The 19,113-nt window shown below is 43.3% G+C and overlaps 1 protein-coding gene across 1 annotated transcript in view; it reads right to left on the reverse strand.

Annotated features, from left to right (window-relative positions):
* The window catches only part of slc16a10 (solute carrier family 16 member 10), a 65,795-nt gene that overhangs the window by 38,260 nt on the left and 8,422 nt on the right, over positions 1–19,113 (reverse strand). Inside the window, exon 2 of the mRNA XM_079887584.1 lies at positions 58–202. Within this exon, the coding sequence (XP_079743710.1) occupies positions 58–202 (145 nt within the window). The remainder of the gene's footprint in view (positions 1–57; positions 203–19,113) is intronic.

A 19,113-nucleotide genomic window follows, 5' to 3' on the forward strand; every position in this document is an offset into this window, starting at 1 on the left:
ACAACAACAACAAAAAAGAAAACGGTTTAAAACTGAGGTGGAATATGATGAACTTACGTGACGAAGGAACTGGCCAGAAGTCCCACGACCCCGACCGCAGCTCCTCCAATCGCGGTGATCCGGCATCCCAGCAGATCCGTGAACACGCTGACGATCGGGGAGCAGAAGAAGATCATGCCCATCGAGAGAGAGCCGACCCATGCTGCACACACACACACACACACACACACACACAGTTCATGAAACTTCTGTTAGATACTTAAATCCCTTTACATATGTGATAATCTCATCATAAATGCTGTTTTTAGGCTCCAGTAATGCAGTCTGCACATTAAACATGACCAGATCCAATCAAATGATGCGTCAGTGTCCATCAAGATCCAAATAAAACAAGGAAATATGTCAGTTGGGATGAGGTATTTTTCATTTGTAAAGCATTGCATTCACTGCATTACACAAAATGAGATGAAGTCAAAGTCAAAGTCGACTGTATTGTCATTTTTAGCACATTGCATGGTGATTTCCATCACAAAATAACTATATAGAGATTTATGACCCAACAGTGATTTATTGTAAAGATTATTCATACTGTGTTATTGGATTGGCACAGTCCTTACAGAATCGTGCATCTGTCACTTTTCTTTATCACACAAACAAACGCAAACATAGAGAGAGAGAGAGAGAGAGAGAGAGAGAGAGAGAGAGACAGCAGTGCAAGGGTCAGTGAGCAATCCTGAAGAAACATGACTCTAACGCTCCACAACATTACCATCCCACATATATTATATTTCTGTCACATGACATCCACCATTTTTACTTCAGGAGCCAGAAGTTGAGAGCAAAATTGTTGTACAAAATAACTGTTATTGAACTTCGAAACATTAGCATAAAGTCGATGGCATGAATTTGCAGTTTGATTGAATACACAAGCAATCTCCACAAGATTATACGGTTCTTCATGTTTTATTATCCGCACTTCTGTTGTCTCTCTGACATATATTAATGTCCATGCTGCAGTTTCACATGGGAAGTAAGAAAGATCATGTGATGATCAGGGTTCGGGAGCACGTCTCTCTCCGACAGAAACACACACACACACACACACACCTACTTCCTCAAAGAACACCATGACGTTCAGATATCCCATTTACTCTGCGTTTCACCCAAACTGAGCCACATGATAGAGTCTGAGTCTGCACATGTAAAAGCTTGTGCATTTTCAGAGAAATACAGAATATATGACGTTATAATGAGACAAGAACCAGTGTCGTTCGGCATCCCTGTCAGACTCTGTGTGTTATTAACGTAAAACATATCGTTTTCATTAATGTGTGTGGTGTTGTTTAGTGCTGTGCACGTGTTGATCTGTTTCCTTGTTTTCTTCTCCTCTGTCTCTTCTTTCTTTCTTGGACAGTCAAGTTTGCGAGTGGGAGATAAGGAGCTCTATTTCTAAACCCGCGCTTTTACTTTTGAAATGCTTTGTGCAGTTCTGAATGAGTTCATATGAGTTCAGAAGAAGTTAGACATGTTTCCTCACACTCCAGTCCCTGACTGTCAGCTTTCACTGAGATGATGATGATGATGATGATGATGATGATGAAGAAACACTTTTAGCACAGCAAACACAACAGACTCAGAGCTTGAACAAACACACCAGCTCTCTGACGACAGATGTGATCAAACACACGAGACATGTTTGTTCTGACTCAGTTTGATCGACAGCACTGCGTCTGAAGGAGAGTCGAGTCAGGTCATGTTTATTTACTTCATATACAGCTTCACATTAATATTCAGTTCAATAACTGCCAGTGTTCAATAACAAGTCAGTCCGTTGTGAAACCAGTTCAGTTTCAGATAAAGCGGTGTCGTTACTCAGCTCACTTCAGTTCAGTTCTCATCTGATAGTGTCAGCGCAGAAAAATAGTATCTCTGAATATGAATGTTCTTTTAAAGCCAAGCTGAGTGTTATCACTGAGTTCAGAATATGCCACTGCTGATTTTAAAGGAATATTCCAGCTGAAATACAACTGAAGCTCTACTGAGTTCTGTTACGAAATATTAATATCAGCTGAAGCCATTCATTACTTAAAATTTAACTTTTCTGAAATGACAATGACTACAATGAATTATCACTCATAGACGAGTAATTAACTGCAGAAAAACAACCAATCAAGAGTGACTCCTGTTCACACTGGATCTAATCATGACTGAACTGGATTCAGTCCACTTCTCCTCACAGCTCAAAGGGGGATTCACTGCTGGAGAGATGATTTATTAATAATGAGGTCTTCTCCTTTATCAGAAACTTCCATAAACACAGTCTCGCCCGTCTGTCCATACGACTGAGACCGTTTCAGTCTGTAACAGAGACGTACAGCTGTCAAAAGTCCTCTAGTTGATGCAGAACTACAGTATCATCCAGCAGACTTTTGATAACTAACACACCGGGACATTTGTGTGCAGGTAACATGAAGAAAAGTAGGCATTGTTCATTTACAAAACTACTCATGTTGTAACAACTACATCTTTGACGCCACAAAAAGTTCAGAACTAACTGTTCCACAGGTTGTAGAACTAAATCATAACACTAAATGATGAGAACATTATTGGGTGAACTAACCCTGTTTTAGCAGTGCCTGTGAACACAGTGACAACCAGAGCAAACGTAAAGCCATCGTATCGCGTCTTCCACACAGAAACTCTCCAGTTCCCAGATAGAGAACACTGTGTGTGTGTGTGTGTGTGTGTGTGTGTGTGTGTGTGTGTGTGTGTGTGCGTGTGTGTGTGTGTGTGTGTGTGTGTGTGTGCGTGCGTGTGTGTGTGTGTGTGTGTGTGTGTGTGTGTGTGTGTGTGTGTGTGTGTGTGTGCGTGTGTGTGTGTGTGTGTGTGTGTGCGTGTGTGTGTGTGTGTGTGTGTGTGTGTGTGTGTGTGTGAACACGTCCACCAGTGTGTGTTGTGTTGTTCAGTGTTTAGTCGTGATCATGGAAACATCAAACTGAGGAAGAAACACAGGAGAGAAACAGCTTCCCTGTCCTCTCACACAGAGTTATGTTCTCCTCTTCCTGAACACCAACTTCCCGAGTCCCTCTAACGAGCAGATCTGCTCCAGACGCTCGAGTCCGAGGCGTAGATGTCCATCCCACTTCCTGTTTCCGCTGAGATCCATCAGAGACACACACTGGACTCAGAGTCAAGAGTTCATTTACAACCACTAAACCGGCTTATCTTCTGTTTTCTAAATGTTACACGATTAAAACACTCCACATCTCCTGTCAGCTTATTCCAGCTGTCCGATTAGAGGCATGTAGACGTAACGGCAGTGGTCCTGGTCCTGACAGGACATGATCCGCTGAGCACTGAGAGGAACACTGAGAGGAACACTGAGAGGAGCCGGTGACGGTCCATGTCAGATTCACAAACACTGTTATTAACCAACATGATCTTGAACATTATCACATTATCACACTTGATGATAAGATTGTGAACGTTATCATGAAGTCCAGAGTGTGTGAATCAGTGTTCTGCTGACACACACTTCTGAGCCCTATCAAATCCCTATCAAATCCCTTTCCCTCTTCACAAATTCTGGTTTATTTTTTCTCAAAATGTTCAAAAGGGAGAGTAAATAAAAAAGGATGTCTAATCAATTGAATTCATTTTTTACCATTGTCATGATTTATTAACTTAGAAATGTTGTCTGTTTTTTATATATATATATTGTTTCCCTCTAATAGTTAACTAACTGTTAGTCGACGAGATGAGGCTTAGTTGACCAAATGTCATTAGTCAGTAAAACCCCACAGGAAGTGGCGAAGTCCATGTAATAATTACAGTATATCATGCAGGAAGTCCAAACGTTCATCTGTCCTTCATCGACCTCAAACATGGCTTATCATTGGGAACATGTAATTGTAGTCTAACGTTCGCCTCTCTCCATGGCCTCTCACTCTAACGTTAACCTAGATAAACGTGCGCATGTCCAAGTGTTCACTTACATTTATCCTGATAACAGCGAAAAGAACTTGAAATACTTGAAAAATTTGAAACTGTAAATGGTCTACTTTTATTTGTTTACACTCACAATAATAGCAAAATGTTGTGCTTTTGTAAAATAAAGAGAGCAAACAGAGTGTGCTTTCATCGTCTCGGCCTCTGCGAACTCTTTCTGGAGCGCGAACCAAACCCCATATTCATATTACAAGCATATACTTGCCTCACAGGCACATTCTATACATCTAAAGAAAGCTTGAAATGTCTACAGTTCGATACTCTCTGATAATGTAATCCATGTGAAAGGTGTATTTCTGGCTTCCACTATATGTGGAGATGAGTGTCGGCATCGTCGACTTCATCTCTGCAGCGACACTGACTCAGAAAACACTAGTTCATTAATAAATTATTAAAATGTTCAGGAGAAAACACTAGTTCATTAATAAATTATTAAAATGTTCAGGAATCTCCTTGCTGACACATTCATAATCATTACTTTTCCCGGTGTGCTGCTGCAAGTGTGATGCTTGTGCTTAAGCGCTTCATTTATATTTTAAAGAATGTCGGTAATGAAACGGTTGACGGCAGGAATTTACTTCCACAGTCGGAAAAAAATACTCTGGAAATCAATGGCTAACATCAACTGTTTCATTACCGACAATCTTCAATGTTGTTCATCAGAAGAAGAAAAACTCCCACATTTAAGAAAACAATAACTAAATCAACTGGGAATAGGGCCGGGTGGGGTGCTCTGTGGAGGGCCTGAAGAGGACCTGTACAGGCGCGCCCACCTCTTTTAATGCATCTCATATTAGAGGGGGCACACAATCAATCTATAGGTAGGGCGAGGGCGGTGCCTGAGGGGAGACCTGAATAAGTCCCCCCCCCCGCTCTGCACCTCTTTTAATGCACTTAGACATTAGAAAGCACACATACCACAGGGATAGTGGGGTGTGTAGACGAGCTGGCCCGTCAGTAGGATAACCACTGGAGTCGGGGGCAGAGGGGGGAGGGAGTGAGGTCATTCTGGCATCGAGTGCCCCTTGACGCCCCCCCCCCCCCTCCATCCAACAACCCCCCCCCCATCCACCCCAACCCCCAACCCCCAACCCCAACCCAACATACTCAAAAATTCATACCCACTCCCTTTTATAAATAGAATACCTACAACATCTCATACTATGCCAATCCTGATGATTGCAACATTTCAACATAAAGACTTTCATCACTCACACACTTACAGGCACGGACATGTCTATTCATGCACACACACACGCACCTCCTCCACCCCCATTGTAATTTGTCCCCTGTAACATAATGTTTCGTCAAATACTGTCTTTATATGTTTCATGGTGTTTGCAATCACAAGCTCTGTTTATAATTTCAATGATCTCAAATTTTCTTTGTATACTGTACGTTTCATGTCTTTTATACTTAACTGGGTTTTGTAAGGTTTGTGTGTGTTTTTGTTAATATTTGGAAAAATTTTATTAAAAATTTTTTTTTTTAAAAAAGAAGAAAAACTCATGTTTGGAAAAACATGAGGGCGAGTAAGTGTTGACAGAATCTACGTTTTTGGGTGAACTATCCCTTTAAACCAAAGTTTTATATTGGTGGGTTGTAGAGCAGTCTTCATATTTCAATAGAAGTCTTTAATATTCACAAAGTCCATATCGCCTTGATTAAGTGTATAGCCCTACTCTTGATTTATTGGCCAAAGTCCGAGACATTCCACATTATACAGTAAATTCCATTTTTGTGACATTTTCTGTCTCAGACTCCTAGAACTTGCCTAGTTTGTGACGTAGAGTTACACCGAGCTCAAATGAACACTTCATCAGTGAGCTTCTCTTAAATATAACGTTTGGATACAGTAGTGTTAAGATCTTCTAGATTCATCCACTAAAAATATCCGTCCGACGGGCGACTCTGGCATTGTGCTGCGTCTCGCCTTGATATTTTCAGCATCCTGCCACAAGTGTTTTTAAGATGGCGTGTTCGAGATAAAAATAGTCCCACTTTTAGAGACACATCTTGAGAGCCTGCTGTCCCGTCGCCCTGCACTCCGGACAAACACGACTGAAATCAAAACAAGCATCCTTCATTACTACAAATGAAGGTTCATTATGACAAACTGTGAATGATGGACTGACACAACACTGTCTGACCTTTTAAATAGGTTTAAAGTTTGACATCTGAAGCTTTTATAGGACTTACAGACAGACCCTATAAAGATCTTTCTAAAATATGTCACATATGACATTTTTACTTGATTTCATTATATGAATGATTGGACCAGGGCGGAAGAACACTTAATTTCCTAGAATTCCCAGAATAACCTGTTGAATTTCTCTGAATTATACGGTCGGGTTCTGGAAGTAAAACTCCCATTCATTTTCTCTATAGTGGAATTGATTTTGAACTTTAAAGACAGACATATTGTGAGCTGCGAGTTTGTTAATCGATGGTATTTGCTTTTGTTGAAGCCATCAGCATCACCCCGCATTATTATTATTTTAACTTATTTTTTAAATACTCGTGTTCAACAGTAGAACTCCTCGAGAACAAATCCATTACCCATGATTCCGCAAAGAAATGATCAATCACAGAATCGAAACGCTTTAGTGCCGCCCACTCCCATGATGCACTGCACATGATGTAATAGAGTCAGTCTCTACTCGAAAACGACTTAAATGTTTGTATGCATAATATGCATATTTTGCAATAAATGTGAAATATATTGATTTTCTCTGTACACTCGACATTTATAACTCAATAGTTTTATAGTTCTGTTTATAATTTGATTACGTCATCAGCAATGCTTCATGGGATTGCAGTTCATTCCCTCATTACAGCTGTTAAGTGCCACAAAAACAAAAAAAGTCTAAGATAAGATTTATGTATTAGTAAACCAAAGCATTAGACAGTGAAAAAGATCAGGGATTCAGGCCACAACATTATGATTATGTCATCATCATTAAACATCTCCTGATCATAATTTCTCTTGGCTTTTTTTGCCACAACAGACGTGCTTTATAAACACACGTACAGCAGCCAGAGGAGATATAATATTGAAGGGTCAAGGGTCAAGAGCCCAACTGAAGCAAACACTGATCACCATCATGGTGACTTCAAATGAAACTATTATTTTCATCTAGGGCTGTCACGATGTTAGATTTTTCACACCACGGTTATTGTGACCAAAAGAATTCACGATATCGATATATCGCGATATCTATAGAATCTATGGGGCGGGGGCTGGGGCGGGGTAGTAGTTATAAGTCAAATTAATTTTTATTTTGTTTATATAGTTTTTCTTTTTTACCCAACAAACATAAGGATACTGATAAACACAAGGCACATGCATTTTTACTTCTTGCGTAGCCTACTCAATCTATGGCAAATTTTTGTGAAGGAAGACAAGCATGTGAAGTTTATCTGGTTTTAAACTGAAGCCAAACACTGTCTGAAGGTTTCCTGAAGAACTGAAAAGCTCTTAAACCTATTGCCAATAAAGTCATGCAGATAGCAGATTTGAGCAAAAAAAATCAAGTGCAAATACAAATACAAAAATAAGATGAGTAAAAACAGGGTTCTTAATTTTAATAATCACCCTTTATTAAATATATGAACACAGAAACCCCCTGTTAGCAGTTAATGTCACGTTTCCATCCCATTCCATGACTAGTAAAATAATAGCCGCGTCACGTCTATGACAACTCGAGGTATCGCACACCGGACGCGCACTTTCTCAGTTTATGGCCAGCAATATCATTACGTTTAAGGACACTATGGAATTGAGATAATGTCTGTACTATTTTATGATTATACTGTACAATTAAATACAATAGTTGCTGAGTCTGTCATCTGAACACTTTACCTCAGACTCAGAGCGTCCGTTAGGCTAACTGAATGCATTGAGAATATCACCTGAAAATCCGATAACATCAGCAATTTTCATTCAAGCAGCTTATTTCTGTAAATAAATGTAAAATTAAATGTAGGCTATATTGCAGCACAGGGTGAAATCATTTAGGATGGTTTGAGACAAATATAATGTAAATTTAATATAAAACTATGTAAATGGCGCTTTGTGTCGCGGCAGGATTTTGAACACGGCCCTGAGCTGTTGCTGGGCGCCGCGGCCGCCAGTGTGTGTACACTCACAGAATTTGTTCGAATTTTAAAGACGTGGCGCTGCGCTTCTCGTCCGGTGTGCGACCACCTCTAAGATGCTGTTTTCTTTGAAGCCGAATAACTCTGTTCTTATTACTGGCGAGCTTACTTTTTTCGGGTGTGGACAGTGTTTCACTCTAGCTGCGCGGGCGCGGACGAGCGCTGCCTCGTCTTCTTATTGACAGGTGTCCGCGGATGCGATACTGCCACTTGAGAGGTCAACAACTGGCGCTGTAGCATTTACGTGTCATGTTATCATAAGAGTCCTATTCATTTTAAACATAGTGGTTATCGCCAATACCGGTATATTGTCACACTCTAAATTAACACGATGTCGATATTTCATGCGTTGAATATCACGATTATCGTCAACACCGGTATATTGCGACACCCCTATTTTCATCAAAAGGGAAATTACATAAATAAAGTTTATCTGGTGAGTAATAAGTGAAGCTGGTAAAGCTGTTTGAGTTGTTTAATATCTTCTCAGAGTAAATGTCTTCTTTTATCCTCAGTGAGGCTGTGTCTGCAAGTCTCATTTCTCTTTCCTTCAGTGATTCTGCTTGTTAACAGCAGGCGTTCATCATTAATGCTCAATCATCAGTTAATTATCTCATTAACTTCAACACTGCTTCAGTGGTACTTTACTCTGTAGTGTGCACACATATGAACACTGGGCAGTGTTCATGTAACATGGGCGTTTTGCTGTGTACTATTACATAAATCTGACCCGTTTCATTTACGTATGACTGACAAATATGAACCACATTCAGTTAATTAATATAATTACATAAATCAGATCAGTTTCATTTATATATGATTGAAAAATATCACATTCAGATTATTAATTTGTTTATGTTAAAACTATGTCATCCAAATGGATGGAAATTTTAAATGCAATTCAAATACATAAATCTTATGTTTAGACCAAAAATGTTTGAGTGTATACAGTCTTGTGTTTTTGTCTTGTCTGATGTTCAAATACTTGTTAGCTTCACATCAACTTTTGTCATGTTGTGATTCAAGGATATAATGCTTTAACAAAGATAAAATCCCAACGGGCAACATTGCTCTCCAGTTCAGTATATTCCACTGCCTGTTATTCCCATTCTACTTCCTGTAGGAACTGCTGGGATTTGTATGTGCAGATTTGCAGCGGAAGCATTGTTTAACATCAGCGGCTTGACGAAACAACTGGTAAAGACTGGCACACACACATCTGTTTGCTCTTACAGAAACATCTACAGGCCGTATAACTCAAGCACTGCACCGACACACACACACACACACACACACACACACACACACACACACACACACACACACACACAGCCAGAGCGGCGTGAAGTGTTAACAGAAGCCAGACTCATGGATTTACTCTCAGTCTGGTTTACAAGGCCGTTTCATCCTCTCGTCTTTAGAGCGCTCAGGCTTCATCCACCGGCCTCAGGCTGTTCCTGAAGATCACAGAGGGGTTACGCTCATTACCGTAACACAGGCCTTCCGTCTGGGCATTTCCTAACCTCTTCCTCAGAAACACCGGGACACTGCCTGGACGATTCTGATACTCTCCTCGTGATGACTTTGCAAAATTCACTGGAACATTTGCTGTGCATCTCAGGACAGCTCTGGCAGGCTTTATGTGGGATCCTCTAGGGGAACGATTGCAGACAGCTGGGAAACATTACGGGTAATTTCAGCGCTGGAGGGTTTAGCATGAAGAGCCACTCGCAGAGAAAAGGCCACGATATACAAGTGAAGTCGGAGAATGAACTAATGTGACATAATTTCAAAAAAGAAATCAGGCCAAAACTAAGTTTTCTTCAAGAGTTAGTAAGAGCTTGCTGGTAAATGCCTTGAACCACCATTGATCAGTGGCATTTACATATGTGGGAGTGGCTCTGAGGCTCCGCCTTCTTTGGGGATTTCCAGTTCATTTCTTCTGTTTAGTCCATCAAGTATGGAATGCCAAAGCTGACTTAATTATAAATAAATAAATACATAAATAAATATACGAAGAAATGTAAAAAAGCAAAAATACATAAATAAATACATAAATAAATATACAAAGAAATGTAAAAAAAAGTACAAATAAATGAGTATTTATACTTTTATTTCCTTATTTATGTATAATTGTATTTTTTCACACATTTATTTTTTTATGTCTACATTTATTTATTTCCACTTTTATTTAAAAGTATAAATACTCATTTATTTGTACTTTTTTACATTTCTTTGTATATTTATTTAAGTATTTATTTATGTATTTTTTCTTTTTTACATTTCTTCGTATATTTATTTATGTATTTATTTATTTATAATTAAGTCAGCTTTTGCATTCCATAGTCAAGGTCTGTTGTATGTCGTTTAAATAAATGTGACGTGACTGGATAGTGAGAGCTTGTTCAAACATATCCATATGGCTGTGATCAGAAGCTTTCTGAACTGCTGTTTTCTCACTGCTGGCATATTTGTTGAGTTTTGTTTTTGAGAGGAAAGTGTGCAGATCTAAACACTCTCATCAGTGTGGATCTCTAACAGTATATCGCCGCAAAGGTATTTCAAACTACGTTTTACCCCTAATCAAAGAACGAAACATGATATCAGGCTCTGGAGATGTGTCCCATCAGCTCACAGTATACTTGCCTCGCGGATATGAGAAATATATCTATAGAAAGCTTTTAAATGAAATAATTCAAATCTAAAACAAATAGTCTCCGATTACGTAATCCATATGAAAGGTTCATTTCTCTCCATGGGTGCGTTCACTATATGCAGGAGATCGGCTCGTCAACTTCAACTTTGCAGCGACACTGACACAGAAAACACTAGTTTATTATTATTAATAAACCATTTAAATGTCTCCTTGCTATTTTTTCTGACACATTCATAGTCATTACTTTTGCTTTTCGGCAAGCTTAACGTGAGCGCTTAAATGTGCAAGGCATTTTTTTTTTCGCTCCCCAGTATATATCTAAGTAGCCTAATTAAATTAATATAAATGTTTGATTAATCAACTAATGGCTTAAACGAACGACTACTACTAGTCGACTGGATAAACCTTTAGCCCTAGTTAAATCTGATTCTGTTGCAACTGAATGAGGAATAATATATTGATATATTTATATTAATATATTGATATTTAATATTATTTTAATATATTTTCTGTCCAATTTTGGTTACTTAAAATAAAAGTGGTTATTTTGAAGTGGCTTGCATTTTTTAAATTCAGTAAAATGTATGAATTTCATAAAAAAACTCAAATTATAATACAATAAAAAAAAAAAAATTTCAAATAAGAAGTTATGGACAGTCATTATTATTTTTTAAAGCCATTTTTAGTCTCAGTTTCGGCTCAGATTTTTCATTTCGGTGCATCCCCACTTTTTTCCATGATTACTTGGTGACTATTTGAGGTGCAAATTACTAAAACTAACCATCAATAGTATCTAACATTATTTGTACTTTTTGTTATATCTGGTTCTCAAACTGTTGTGTTTCTCACTCTTATTATCAGTGCTATAATAGACTAGTAATTGAGATCCAAATACCTAACAGCCAAAAACATCCTTTCACAGATTGGGTTTGATTGTGAAACTCAACTAGATGAAGAAACAGTGAATTCTCCTTGGATGATTCAGGCTACGTCTACATTAATCCGGATACATTTGAAAACGGCGTTTTCGTTTATAAACGCTCTCCGTCCACACTCGCGTTTTCGGACGTTTCAGTGTAGATGAGAAACTTTTGAAAAACGCTTGAAAACGCTAAATTCACCTTTACTGCGCATGCGTAAAACCCCACAAAACATCACTGAAATGATTCAGATGGAAAAATAAATAATGAAGTTATCGCGCAATTCTTCTGACAGGATATTTTTATTTAGTAAAATATCTCACCATTCACTGAGGTGGTCCAGGCCACCATATGTTTGGTCTAAAACGCTGAAACTGCTCTCCTGTATCGCCGCAGGACAGCGAATGTGAGTAAATTCTGTCATCTTTGCAGGACTGTGATATGAAGAGTGTGCAATGTAGAATATTTTAGCAACAGTGTGAAAGTGAACGGCACACAACAGGCACAATACCGCTATAAACATGAATATCGGTACAATATGCGTCACATGACTAAACTTGCGTCATCGTTTTTAAATACCTCCGGCTTCACAGTCCACACTACAACGTGAACACGCTGTTTTCAAATGTATCCACTTTGGAAAGCGTTTTCAAAAAGCTTCGTTTTCATTAATAAAACGCCGTCTCAGTGTGGACGGAAGGCCAAAATGGAGAGAAAAATATAGTGTGGACATGGCCTCAGAAGACAAGTCTTCAATTCTGAGTAAACTTCGAGTCTTGCATTTCATACGTATACATTTTCATACATTTCTCACGTATTCAGTGCTTGACAAGCTTCGATAAAGGTTCTATATTTAGTTTTACCTGACTCTGTGCTATTTTTCAAAGAATTGTTTTTGAGTAATCCTGCTCACAGAATCTCTCCCAGGCCTGAACGCATCTGAGCTCAGTTCCTCACGTGGAGCCCTTATCAGGCCCTGCGCATCTGCTGTGAGTCTCCAGCAGGACACTGATCTGAGCTCAGTTATGGACAGCCTTATCAGGCCCTGCGCATCTGCTGTGAGTCTCCAGCAGGACACTGATCTGAGCTCAGTTATGGACAGCCATATCAGGCCCTGCGCATCTGCTGTGAGTCTCCAGCCGGACACTGATCTGAGCTCAGTTATGGACAGCCTTATCAGGCCCTGCGCATCTGCTGTGAGTCTCCAGCCGGACACTGATCTGAGCTCAGTTATGGACAGCCTTATCAGGCCCTGCGCATCTGCTGTGAGTCTCCAGCAGGACACTGATCTGAGCTCAGTTATGGACAGCCTTATCAGGCCCTGCGCATCTGCTGTGAGTCTCCAGCAGGACACTGATCTGAGCTCAGTTATGGACAGCCTTATCAGGCCCTGCGCATCTGCTGTGAGTCTCCAGCAGGACACTGATCTGAGCTCAGTTATGGACAGCCTTATCAGGCCCTGCGCATCTGCTGTGAGTCTCCAGCAGGACACTGATCTGAGCTCAGTTATGGACAGCCTTATCAACCCCTGCGCATCTGCTGTGTGTCTCCAGCAGGACACTGATCTGAGCTCAGTTATGGACAGCCTTATCAGGCCCTGCGCATCTGCTGTGAGTCTCCAGCAGGACACTGATCTGAGCTCAGTTATGGACAGCCTTATCAACCCCTGCGCATCTGCTGTGAGTCTCCAGCAGGACACTGATCTGAGCTCAGTTATGGACAGCCTTATCAACCCCTGCGCATCTGCTGTGAGTCTCCAGCAGGACACTGATCTGAGCTCAGTTATGGACAGCCTTATCAGGCCCTGCGCATCTGCTGTGAGTCTCCAGCAGGACACTGATCTGAGCTCAGTTATGGACAGCCTTATCAGGCCCTGCGCATCTGCTGTGAGTCTCCAGCAGGACACTGATCTGAGCTCAGTTATGGACAGCCTTATCAACCCCTGCGCATCTGCTGTGAGTCTCCAGCAGGACACTGATCTGAGCTCAGTTATGGACAGCCTTATCAGGCCCTGCGCATCTGCTGTGTGTCTCCAGCAGGACACTGATCTGAGCTCAGTTCTGGACAGCCTTATCAACCCCTGCGCATCTGCTGTGAGTCTCCAGCAGGACACTGATCTGAGCTCAGTTATGGACAGCCTTATCAGGCCCTGCGCATCTGCTGTGAGTCTCCAGCAGGACACTGATCTGAGCTCAGTTATGGACAGCCTTATCAGGCCCTGCGCATCTGCTGTGAGTCTCCAGCCGGACACTGATCTGAGCTCAGTTATGGACAGCCTTATCAGGCCCTGCGCATCTGCTGTGAGTCTCCAGCAGGACACTGATCTGAGCTCAGTTATGGACAGCCTTATCAGGCCCTGCGCATCTGCTGTGAGTCTCCAGCAGGACACTGATCTGAGCTCAGTTATGGACAGCCTTATCAGGCCCTGCGCATCTGCTGTGAGTCTCCAGCAGGACACTGATCTGAGCTCAGTTATGGACAGCCTTATCAGGCCCTGCGCATCTGCTGTGTGTCTCCAGCAGGACACTGATCTGAGCTCAGTTATGGACAGCCTTATCAACCCCTGCGCATCTGCTGTGAGTCTCCAGCAGGACACTGATCTGAGCTCAGTTATGGACAGCCTTATCAGGCCCTGCGCATCTGCTGTGAGTCTCCAGCAGGACACTGATCTGAGCTCAGTTATGGACAGCCTTATCAGGCCCTGCGCATCTGCTGTGTGTCTCCAGCAGGACACTGATCTGAGCTCAGTTATGGACAGCCTTATCAGGCCCTGCGCATCTGCTGTGTGTCTCCAGCAGGACACTGATCTGAGCTCAGTTATGGACAGCCTTATCAGGCCCTGCGCATCTGCTGTGTGTCTCCAGCAGGACACTGATCTGAGCTCAGTTATGGACAGCCTTATCAGGCCCTGCGCATCTGCTGTGAGTCTCCAGCAGGACACTGATCTGAGCTCAGTTATGGACAGCCTTATCAACCCCTGCGCATCTGCTGTGTGTCTCCAGCAGGACACTGATCTGAGCTCAGTTATGGACAGCCTTATCAGGCCCTGCGCATCTGCTGTGAGTCTCCAGCAGGACACTGATCTGAGCTCAGTTATGGACAGCCTTATCAGGCCCTGCGCATCTGCTGTGAGTCTCCAGCAGGACACTGATCTGAGCTCAGTTATGGACAGCCTTATCAGGCCCTGCGCATCTGCTGTGTGTCTCCAGCAGGACACTGATCTGAGCTCAGTTATGGACAGCCTTATCAGGCCCTGCGCATCTGCTGTGAGTCTCCAGCAGGACACTGATCTGAGCTCAGTTATGGACAGCCTTATCAGGCCCTGCGCATCTGCTGTGAGTCTCCAGCAGGACACTGATCTGAGCTCAGTTATGGACAGCCTTATCAACCCCTGCGCATCTGCTGTGTGTCTCCAGCAGGACACTGATCTGAGCTCAGTTATGGACAGCCTTATCAGGCCCTGCGCATCTGCTGTGAGTCTCCAGCAGGACACTGATCTGAGCTCAGTTATGGACAGCCTTATCAGGCCCTGCGCATCTGCTGTGAGTCTCCAGCAGGACACTGATCTGAGCTCAGTTATGGACAGCCTTATCAGGCCCTGCGCATCTGCTGTGTGTCTCCAGCAGGACACTGATCTGAGCTCAGTTATGGACAGCCTTATCAGGCCCTGCGCATCTGCTGTGAGTCTCCAGCAGGACACTGATCTGAGCTCAGTTATGGACAGCCTTATCAGGCCCTGCGCATCTGCTGTGTGTCTCCAGCAGGACACTGATCTGAGCTCAGTTATGGACAGCCTTATCAGGCCCTGCGCATCTGCTGTGAGTCTCCAGCAGGACACTGATCTGAGCTCAGTTATGGACAGCCTTATCAGGCCCTGCGCATCTGCTGTGAGTCTCCAGCCGGACACTGATCTGAGCTCAGTTATGGACAGCCTCATCAGGCCCTGCGCATCTGCTGTGAGTCTCCAGCAGGACACTGATCTGAGCTCAGTTATGGACAGCCTCATCAGGCCCTGCGCATCTGCTGTGAGTCTCCAGCAGGACACTGATCTGAGCTCAGTTATGGACAGCCTCATCAGGCCCTGCGCATCTGCTGTGTGTCTCCAGCAGGACACTGATCTGAGCTCAGTTATGGACAGCCTTATCAGGCCCTGCGCATCTGCTGTGTGTCTCCAGCAGGACACTGATCTGAGCTCAGTTATGGACAGCCATATCAGGCCCTGCGCATCTGCTGTGAGTCTCCAGCAGGACACTGATCTGAGCTCAGTTATGGACAGCCTTATCAGGCCCTGCGCATCTGCTGTGAGTCTCCAGCAGGACACTGATCTGAGCTCAGTTATGGACAGCCTCATCAGGCCCTGCGCATCTGCTGTGTGTCTCCAGCAGGACACTGATCTGAGCTCAGTTATGGACAGCCTTATCAGGCCCTGCGCATCTGCTGTGTGTCTCCAGCAGGACACTGATCTGAGCTCAGTTATGGACAGCCTTATCAGGCCCTGCGCATCTGCTGTGAGTCTCCAGCAGGACACTGATCTGAGCTCAGTTATGGACAGCCATATCAGGCCCTGCGCATCTGCTGTGAGTCTCCAGCAGGACACTGATCTGAGCTCAGTTATGGACAGCCTCATCAGGCCCTGCGCATCTGCTGTGTGTCTCCAGCAGGACACTGATCTGAGCTCAGTTATGGACAGCCTTATCAGGCCCTGCGCATCTGCTGTGAGTCTCCAGCAGGACACTGATCTGAGCTCAGTTATGGACAGCCTCATCAGGCCCTGCGCATCTGCTGTGTGTCTCCAGCAGGACACTGATCTGAGCTCAGTTATGGACAGCCTTATCAGGCCCTGCGCATCTGCTGTGAGTCTCCAGCAGGACACTGATCTGAGCTCAGTTATGGACAGCCTTATCAGGCCCTGCGCATCTGCTGTGAGTCTCCAGCAGGACACTGATCTGAGCTCAGTTATGGACAGCCTCATCAGGCCCTGCGCATCTGCTGTGTGTCTCCAGCCGGACACTGATCTGAGCTCAGTTATGGACAGCCTCATCAGGCCCTGCGCATCTGCTGTGAGTCTCCAGCAGGACACTGATCTGAGCTCAGTTATGGACAGCCTTATCAGGCCCTGCGCATCTGCTGTGAGTCTCCAGCAGGACACTGATCTGAGCTCAGTTATGGACAGCCTTATCAGGCCCTGCGCATCTGCTGTGAGTCTCCAGCAGGACACTGATCTGAGCTCAGTTATGGACAGCCATATCAGGCCCTGCGCATCTGCTGTGAGTCTCCAGCCGGACACTGATCTGAGCTCAGTTATGGACAGCCTTATCAGGCCCTGCGCATCTGTTGTGAGTCTCCAGCAGGACACTGATCTGAGCTCAGTTATGGACAGCCTTATCAGGCCCTGCGCATCTGCTGTGAGTCTCCAGCAGGACACTGATCTGAGCTCAGTTATGGACAGCCTTATCAGGCCCTGCGCATCTGCTGTGAGTCTCCAGCAGGACACTGATCTGAGCTCAGTTATGGACAGCCTTATCAGGCCCTGCGCATCTGCTGTGAGTCTCCAGCAGGACACTGATCTGAGCTCAGTTATGGACAGCCTTATCAGGCCCTGCGCATCTGCTGTGAGTCTCCAGCAGGACACTGATCTGAGCTCAGTTATGGACAGCCTTATCAGGCCCTGCGCATCTGCTGTGAGTCTCCAGCAGGACACTGATCTGAGCTCAGTTATGGACAGCCTTATCAGGCCCTGCGCATCTGCTGTGAGTCTCCAGCAGGACACTGATCTGAGCTCAGTTATGGACAGCCTTATCAGGCCCTGCGCATCTGCTGTGAGTCTCCAGCAGGACACTGATCTGAGCTCAGTTATGGACAGCCTTATCAGGCCCTGCGCATCTGCTGTGAGTCTCCAGCAGGACACTGATCTGAGCTCAGTTATGGACAGCCTTATCAGGCCCTGCGCATCTGCTGTGAGTCTCCAGCAGGACACTGATCTGAGCTCAGTTATGGACAGCCTTCTCAGGCCCTGCGGACCCTGGCTTTCCCACAGAGAGTTATAGGGTGATGTTGCCACTCTCTAGAGTCGCAGTGATTGGTGCTCCTATAGGATGGTCCTCACGGTTCCTGTGTTTACCCTACCAGTTTATCTGCCAGGAACCTTCACCTAACCCATGTGTCAACACAGATCAAACGCTCTGTTGACTATTAACTGACATGTGCGGCCGCGAGCAGAGCTGCACGTGTCGTCTATCTCTAACTCCTGCTTCGCTGAGATAGCACCAAGGCCAGTCCGCTGAGTGACAGAGCGCTGGCTATGAGTGTGTGTTGCGTGCGAATGTAAACGTTGAAGAGTTGTGGGCTGTGGGCACGTCGATGTCTCGATAGAAGAAAACATCTCAGAATTTACATTCTGGAAAGGCTCTCTCTAAGTTATCTGACCTTTAATAATGTTCTCAAAATGTCAGCACAAAAACATTGTTCGTGGAACTGTTTTTTAATCTATGAAATGTTTTTGTTGGACGCTCATCCGTTTTCAAATGTAAAAACTTGTTTTGGAATGTTCACATGTAACGTTCCAATAAAGTTTGCCAAATGATAAAATGGAATATCCCAAAAATAAAAACCAGTTATGAACAAATTATCTTCCAGTATAGCATTAATAAACTTAGTTCAACTAACTGAACTTAGATGAACTTTTGTCTAATGTTTTTTACTATAGTTTCAGAATGTTCCATTCACTCAAAATTAACACATTTGAACATTCAGAGAACATTAAAAAATGACCTTTTCATAACTTAATGGGAGCGTTAAGGATATGTTTTGTCCTCCGGGCAAGCTTGGAGTTCACAGCATGAAGTGAGGCTGGAGTGACAGACTTGTGTTTTTATTTGTCAAGGTAATGTCAACAGAAAGTCTTGACAACAGTCCATCTCAAACAGCCTCCGCTGTGGATCACAACACACACACAGCACAGAGAACACACACACACGTCGAGAGTTACTGACCGCTCTTCTACTGCACTGTGTGGCCAGTAATACTCCTCGTCTCTCCCTCTCTGAGCAGAACCACTGAAGCCGTGACGGAGAACTAATGAACCGGATGAACTATCTGCAGTTTCTGGTGGAGATCGAACACTGATCATGGTCGTGTGATCTGAATCTCCGCTGTCAATCGCAAACAAACAGAGGAAAACCTAATCCATCACACGCTGATCAAAACAATATTTAGGCCCAAGTGTGAGATTTATGAATTAATTTGAATTGTATATAAAATTAGCATCCATTTGGATCGAACTAAAACTCATAAAGTTAATGTGATGCAAAACTGTCAGTCATACAAGAATGAAAAAGCTTGCCAAAGATTTCTGCACACAACGAATCATGG

Source organism: Squalius cephalus, assembly GCF_949319135.1.
Source record: "Squalius cephalus genome assembly, chromosome: 12".
Taxonomy (NCBI): Eukaryota; Metazoa; Chordata; class Actinopteri; order Cypriniformes; family Leuciscidae; genus Squalius; species Squalius cephalus.